This window comes from Phyllostomus hastatus, unplaced genomic scaffold, assembly GCF_019186645.2.
Source record: "Phyllostomus hastatus isolate PE091 unplaced genomic scaffold, TTU_PhHast_1.1 phas_contig_148, whole genome shotgun sequence".
Lineage (NCBI taxonomy): Eukaryota > Metazoa > Chordata > Mammalia > Chiroptera > Phyllostomidae > Phyllostomus > Phyllostomus hastatus.
Genome location: NW_025333607.1, coordinates 4032421 through 4039967, shown reverse-complemented (window position 1 = coordinate 4039967; position 7547 = coordinate 4032421). Strand labels below are relative to the sequence as shown.

The following is a 7547-nucleotide window of genomic DNA, read 5'->3' as shown; positions in this document are numbered from 1 at the left end:
CCCGCCCCGGTGACTAGAGTCTCCAAGCCTCTATGGCTTTCACTTGTCCTGGTCCCTTCTCCAGATTCAGAGTGGAAAAGACGGCTCCTCTCGCCCCCAGGTCGGGGCGATGAGAGGCAGAGATGAGGACAGCAACGTGAAATTTTACAGACGGAGGCAGAACCTCACCACAAGAAATTGGAGAATTAATAACTGTTCTGAAAATATGTGTTACCTGCTTTAAGACAACTCTATAAATATAGGAATACACGAGTCAACCCTGCAGAGTGCCTTTGAGAAAGCTGTGACTAAACATGCACGACAACCCAACCGTGCCTCCCACCCCACCTGCCGAGCCACACTCGGCGAGGGGACGGCAGCATCGCTCTGCCGTGCGCAGCCGTTGGGTAGGCAGGCCGGGAGCTGGGTCTGGGCATCAGGGAAGCGCTCTGAACACGTCCGAGCGGCTGTGAGTAGTAGAGGAACATGGGGCTGACGTCTCCCTGTTTTAAAGTTTCCTTCTAACTGCGGCCACGTGCACCTCGCGCCACTGCACGGACCGACGTGCTCCTGCAGAGTCGGGCGGAGCCACACACTCCCCGGAGTTACGCTGTGAAGGGTCTCCGGACGCCCCTGACTCAGCTGGAGGACAGGCTGTTCGTGAGGAAGCCACAGAGGGAGTCCGTCCCCGGCTGGACTCGGCTCTGCCCCGGCCGGACTCGGCTCTGCCCCGGCCCCGCCGCCGAGGCCTTGGAGGACGCGGTCGGCAGGATCAGCACTGCTTTCATTGTCCGGTCACGGGAGGAGGAAAGGGCCGGACCCCGAGAAGGGTCAAGAGCGGGCTGTTTTGTTCTCCAGCAGCAAAACAGGGAGGCCACAGGAAACCACCCCAGCGACCAGCTCCGCTGAGGGCAAAGGAAGGCTGAGCCTGAAAACAAAAGTGGAGCGCCGTCTCCTTGGAGCTGTTTATGTTGCATAACTCAGATAAACACAGCCGTGCACGGACCGTCCCCGGCGGGGGCCAGGGCGGGGGCCAGGGCCGGGGCAGGCCCGGGGCGTCTGCTCCGGCCTCTAGTCAGAGGCCGCTCCTTTCACCCAACAGCAGTAACAATAACACACGGGGCCGAGGCGGCAGGATATCCCGAGCTCAGGCCGCAGGGAGGAGCCCTCCCAGGACGGGTGAGGAGGCGCCTCCCTTTTCTCTGGCTCAGGAAATCAGTCCTTATCAGAGTGACGAGAGGAAGCAAAGCTGACACCAGAACGGTTCCTTCCATTGGCAGAGGAGGGGACCCCCGCCGCCGGAGAGAGCCGGCAGGAGCACTGGGCTGTCCCGGGGGCACGGATGGGGGCCGCAGCTGGCTCTCCGGCCTCCAGCCCCTGCTCAGCCCGGCCAGGCAGGGCCCAGCCTCTGGGAGCCACGGGCAGTTGACATGGAGTCTGTGCGAAGAATGAAAGTGTCAAAGCTACCAACTCGGTACCTGAGCCCAGGCCCAGAGGCCCCACGCCTGAGCGAAGTCCCAGCCCTGAAATTGAGAGCAGGCGAGAACCTTCCGAAACATCCTCGCTCATCAGCAGCCTGCGTCTCCTGGGACAGCGAGCGCTGTGGTCTGCCAGGGGACGAGAATAGAAATAAAAATTGAGAACGCAGCCTCGCACGGGCGGATGGCATCAGTTGCCAACGGCTGCCCATTAGTAGGCTATGAGGACATGCAAGGGGACATTCTCTCTACGAGGCCTGTGTTTAAAAATATATCTGGTGTCAGCGCTCACCGGGGAGTGACTGGGGAGGCGCTCGTCGCCCTGTGACTCACTGCGATCACCGGCCCTCGGAGCCTGCCTCTGCGGACCAGGAGCGCTCCACCCTGCTCCAAGCACATTCAAGTCTTAGACCACGGCTCTGGAAGCCACCCTCCAAGTTCTTCCTCCCCGGTGCGCTTGCTGGACACACGCAAGGCCAGGGGGACGGGGGCTCAGGGACACACTGCACTGACCCCCTTGCTCCGTGGCTGTGTCCCTAGAGACCGTGTGTCTCCCTTCCCCTATTCTCGAAGGAGGACTAGGGTTCCCACCCCTGTCCCAAGCACGTGGAAGAGGAACAGCTAATGGAAGTGACTTAAAGCTCTTGGCAAACGTAAAGGTCAAGATCAGGTGCTGAGCGATGCCTCCCTCGCCTACCCTACCTGACACGCTGCCCAGGTGCCCCTCTGAAACGCTCTGCTGACACGCCGCCCTGGGGCTGTGCAGCTGGCTGTTGCTGCAGGGGGTGGGGGTGGGGGTGGGGTTGCCGCTGCAGGAACCACTGAGGTGCAGGCGTGTCCGAACATGTGGCCAGGTGGAAGGCGCCAGGTGACGAGCTGCAGAGGCTGGGAGGCTGCCAGGACCCACCCCTGGGCCCCCGGGGCTTGGCACCCCTTTCCCGAGGGAGGTGGATGTGAACAGATCAACATGGCAGGGTCAAGTTGGAGTCTGCCTGAGCGAAACCCTGGGGACTGCTTCTCGAAAAACAACTGGGACAGGGGGGCAGCTGTGTAAGGATGCCGCCGGAAAGGGTCCCTGGGGGAGCTCCCCAGGGAGCGGTGTGCGTGGGGGAGGCTGTGGTGAGCCACGTGGAGGACAGACAGCAGGGGTGGGCCCCGGCCCAGGTGAGCCCCAATTAGCCAGGGGTCACGAGCAGCGCGCAGGTGTGAAATCAGCGGTAACGATGGTGATGGTGACGACGGTGACGACGACTGTCCCTGTGGGTAGTGGGGCCTATTGCACAAGAGGTGGTGGGTGGAGCCTCAAGGAACCCTCACCTGTACCGCCTGCCACATGGGAATCTGCAGGGCTCCCGCACCTGTTTCATTTTGGGTATTTTGAACAAGACGCAAATCAGGTTTTATGGTTGCCAGGTATTTGCAGCTGCTTTAAAATCTGGTTTATTCGTGAGCAAATGGGTGGCAGGACATAAAGACCAGAACGATGGGGAAAATCTGTATCTGAAGGGGTGACACCACGGGGGTGAAAGGTGAAAGCGGCCACAAGACACCCCCAGGTGTGTGGGAGCCGCCACCTCTGAAGCAGCCAGGTGAATGCCTTCTGCAGAAGCCCCTGGACTTGACTCCTGGCTTGGCCACTGCCTAGGCGTGTGAATTGGGGCAGGTCAATTAACCTTCGTGAGATTCAGTGGCCTTGCCCATAAATTAGAGTTGATGACCTACCTGTCAGGATGCTTAGGGGTGGTCAAAGGAAGAGGTAACCCCAGGTAGCGCAATGGATGTGAGCTGAAACAGCAAAATCTGAATCTGTCCTATATGGTGTGACCTCTTATCTCCAGGGGTGGTGCACCTCCCAGTCCCCTGGCAGGTGGGGTTATGGAGGCCTCCTTCCTCAGCCCTGGGAGCAGGGGCAGAGTCCAGAAGTCAGCTGCCCCCCGCCTTCCCCGAGAGCTGTGACGGAGCCCAGCAGCTTCTGCGCGCCCCCTGTAGCTGGAGAGCGGGCTGCAGTGGGTGGGCTGTCTGGGTGGGCTGTCGGCGTGGGCCGTCGGTAGCTCGCAGTTCACAGATTTGCCTGCGTTTCTCTTGGGCCCGTGCGGCTCCCCGCTGCAGAGGGGCACACCCTCTCCCGGGCCCCAGCCACCGGGGGAAGCAAGGGCCCAGAACGAGCACAAACAGGAGGACCGAGGGCTCCAGGGAGAAGGAGGCTCATTGTTTTCTTTCTGGATGAATCTCTGGGCTGCAGCCGCCGCTGCGGCGAGTCCCAGGACTGCAGCCAACCTGTCTGCGCTGGGGCTGTCTCGGCCTGCTCTGTGGAAAGCCAAGGCTCTCACTGTCACCTCTGGGCGCCCTGCCCTTTCTTCGGGGCTCACAGATGCGGCTCCTCGCGGGCTTTGGGTTCCGAGTCTCTCCGGTGCCGAAATCCAAGGTCCCGTGACATCTGTGTCGGTCGGAGCCCCCCGCCGCCACCCGCGCAGAGGGCAGAGCGGGGGCGGCGCTGGCCCCGCGCTGGCCCCGCGCTGGCCCCGAGGAGGTTTCTCGGTGGCACCGCACGTGGCGGGTTTCTCATCCGCACTCCCCATCGCCAGCCCGCCCGGCCAACGACAGCGGCAGCGCGAGCGTGAACGGGCTTGTCTGACAGGCCCGCGCTCCCCCCGGGCGCCGCTGCCCGCCTTTGAGAGAGGAACCCCGGGCAGAGACGGTGATCTTACACTGATCCTTTGCTGCAGTTTGCTGGGGGCTTTGAAACGCCGCGTTTCCATCGCCCCCGCTGCGCGCAGTGAGGGGGAAGATGGGCCACGCGTGCGGCTGATGCGTTTGTAATAGACGCGCACCGAGGCCCCGCTCAGCTCTGAAGCGACTGCCCTCGGAACCGCCCGGCAGGCTGAGGAACTCCGCGAGCCACACACAAGCACATTCGCAGAATCCACAGCACCTCCCCGGCTCCGGCAGGAACGGCGGGCTGCTGTCTGAAGCCTTGGGTGGGCCAGCTCCCTTATGCAAGCCCTTATTAGAATGTCTTCATGCCCCCCCTGCTGCGTGAATCCGTTGGGGTGGTTTTAGGCAAACCCCAAAAGTAGGAGGGTCTGAGTCCGGGAGTCAGCGAGGGTCCGACAGGGCCCGGCTCAGTGTGAACTTCCTCTCCGGTGAACGTGAGTGAATGGGTGTGGAGGCCAGCGGGGAAAGAGTCTCCGGGCCGGCGGGGCTGGCGGGGCCGGCGTGGCGGTGCTGGGAAGGACAGAGGCCCGTGGCTGGCCCAGTGGACACAGCTGTGCCCTGTTCAGCGGCAGGAAGGGACGACTCTCCCTGACCCGTAAATCTGCTGTGGACACGTCCCTGCATCACCTGCCTGCACTCACCTGGAGGCCACACTGCCCGGCACCTGATCCTTCTTCCTGCCGATGGCCTGCACTGCTTCGTGCGCAGTGATTCGGCTCTGGGTTCCGGCTGTACGACGGTGCAAAACTGACACGCGTTCAGGGGAAACCGAACTTGAAATTCTGAATTTCGATCTCTTCCCGGGCTGGCGGTGTGCCTATGACACCCTCTGGTGATGCTGCTGGACGGCAGGGCGAGGGCCGCTCCCCACTTGCCAGGTGTCACGACGGCCGACCACAGGGGCAGGGGAGTGCGAACTGTCGGCGTCTCTGGGCCGCCCTGGAAGAGGGAGAGTCGTCTTGGGCCACTCAGTCCATGCATGGCGACACAATTACCAAAAAAAATCTCATTGTCATGTTTTAAGTAAATTTATGATTTTGTGGTGGGCCGCATTCACAGCCTTCCCGGGCTTCCCGCGGCCCTTGGACCGCAGGTTGGACACCCTGGGTGCATTTGCTGTGTCAGAAAATCTCACCCAACCGTGGGCTGGTGGGAGTGTTCTGGCACGCGTAAGGTGGGCTGGGCTAGGCTATGACGTTTGGTAGGTGCATTTCGTGCATTTTCGATTTGTGACGGGCTTGTCGGGACAAACCCCATTGTCAGTCGAGGATCGTCTGTACTGTATCTTGTTCCTCACCGAGCGTATCAGTTCCGTGGGGGCAGGAAGCCATTCCCAGCCCTGTAGCTATAGGCCCTGCAGCTTCTTCCCGGGGCTGAGCCCGAACCAGGACCCAGTGACCGCCTGGAGTAGATCAGGGGCCCCCACACAGCCCTCAGGGGGCTTCAGCGGTGCCCACGAGCTTGTACAAGGCCCGGCAGGGCACTTCCTGGCGGAGAAACCCCAGCTCGTTCTTGGCGGGACATCAGGGTGTGGACTCTCTATCCCACCTGCCTTCTGTCCTCCGGCCGTGGCTCCACCCCTCTGAGCGAACTGAGTGCTCTCGGGCCTCTGTGCTCCGCCGGTGCCGTCCCCTCCGCCAGGCTGCCTTTCCTTCCTTCCACCCACGGACTTGTCCTTTTAGTTCCAGGTCCACCGTCCCCTCCCCATGGACCTGCCAGGGTCCCTTGGGCACCCTGACGCCTCACTCTGTGGGTCCAGTGCACCTTCTGGAGGCCTGACGGGGAGGCTGGGCCGGCCGCATTGCCATCGGGGTGGCGCTGTCCGCTTGCAGGGGTGCCTCTCGTGCGTACCTGAGGGCTGGACCCCCCAGCTCTCAGCTCTCAGCCCGTGCCTGGCACTCGGGAAAGGGTTGTCGAGTGGATGGGGTTTCCACCCTCAGCGGCACGGGGCGGCAGCACGGGGGCCCAGTATGCCACATGGGGACAGAGCAGAGGGGGCCCCACTGAGAGACGGGATGGACGCTCCGGAGAGAAGGCCCGGAGCCGCGCCTGAGAAGCTGGGCAGCCAGGGTCCATCTTAGGCACGATGTTTTGCGGCGAGGGGGTGATGTTTGCTTCCCGGTCCCCCAGGCCCACTTTGAGAACTTGCTCCACTTGGGGGGTTTCTCCGTGTTTCATGTCCAAATCTGCACGCAGCCATCTCCTCACAGCCTCCAGCACTCCACAGGGTCTGCGGAGGAGGACGGTGGGGTGGGGGCGTGCGGCAGGGTGCTGGGTGGGGGCCGGGAGAGGGCGGTGTCTGCCCTGGATGCGGGGAGGCTGGGGCGAGGGTGGTGAAGAGGGTGAACCCCAGCGGGCTCCGGTCCCCGCCCACCCGTGTGGCGCGGTGAGATCTGGCTTTCCAGAGGACCCAAGTGCGCAGTGTCCTCGCTGAGAGCCAGCGGTCACCTGGGGGAAGGGTCCAGGCGAGCCTCAGACACACCTACGCCTGAGACAGCTCACGTACCTCCCCTCGGGGAGAGGATAGCGGTCACTGCTCGGGAGAGAGCTAAGTCACCCTGGGGGACTCAGGAAGTCACAGAGAGACACGGTCCCAGAACCTCGGCATCGCAGGGCCTGGGAGGGAGCTAACAGGTCACCTGGGCCCAGCAGCCCTTATTTTAAGAATGAAAAATAACCCCAGTTAAAACAAAGACTTTCACTCACCCACTGTTTCTATGCTGGAACCCCAAATGAATGCAAATTTGAAGATGAAATCAAAGAAAAGTGCCCTGGCTGGTGTAGCTCAGTGGATTGAGCTTGGGCTGTGAACCAAAGTGTCGCAGGCTCGATTCCCAGTCAGGGTACATGCCTGGGTTGCAGGCCGTGACCCCCAGCAACCGCACATTCATGTTTCTCTCTCTCTCCCCCCGCTCTCTTCCCTCTGTAAAAATAAATAAATAAAATCTTTAAAAAAAGAAATCAAAGAAAAGCTTTTTTAACCTACGACCAGTGTTCATTTGCTAGGATGTCTTACTGACTGAGTTGTGGACGTCTGGGGTGTCCATACGTCCATCTGTCCATCCACCCATCTGTCGGTCCATCCCTGCCTTCACCTAGGGCTCACCCAGTGAGAGACTGAGGCAGCCGCAGGAAGATCGCAGCTGCGGTTTGCTCCGTCTCTCCTCTGTCCCCGTTGTTCCTCCTCCCCCCGGGGTGAGCGTCTCAGTGGGGCATGGTGCACATGTGACAAAGGCCGGGGGCAGCCAGTGCCACGGCGGTGCTTCTGAAACCCTCCAAGCCTCCCGCACGCCTGTGGTGACTGTCACCAGCCAGGACGGCCTGACAGAGCCTCTGATGGAAGGGACCTCTGTGAAGGTCCCAAAATAACAAAGG

At 61.6% G+C, this 7547-nt stretch overlaps 1 protein-coding gene across 1 annotated transcript; it reads right to left on the bottom strand.

Moving 5' to 3' along the window:
* Nucleotides 1-2289: 2289 nt before the first annotated feature.
* On the bottom strand, nt 2290-7049 carry LOC123831793. Its single transcript, XM_045859006.1, has 2 exons — nt 6879-7049; nt 2290-5111 (listed from the first exon to the last, which is right to left on the bottom strand). Exon 2 carries the CDS (start codon nt 4214-4216, stop codon nt 3269-3271), a length of 948 nt encoding a protein of 315 aa, XP_045714962.1. The 5' UTR covers nt 4217-5111; nt 6879-7049; the 3' UTR covers nt 2290-3268.
* Nucleotides 7050-7547: the final 498 nt, after the last annotated feature.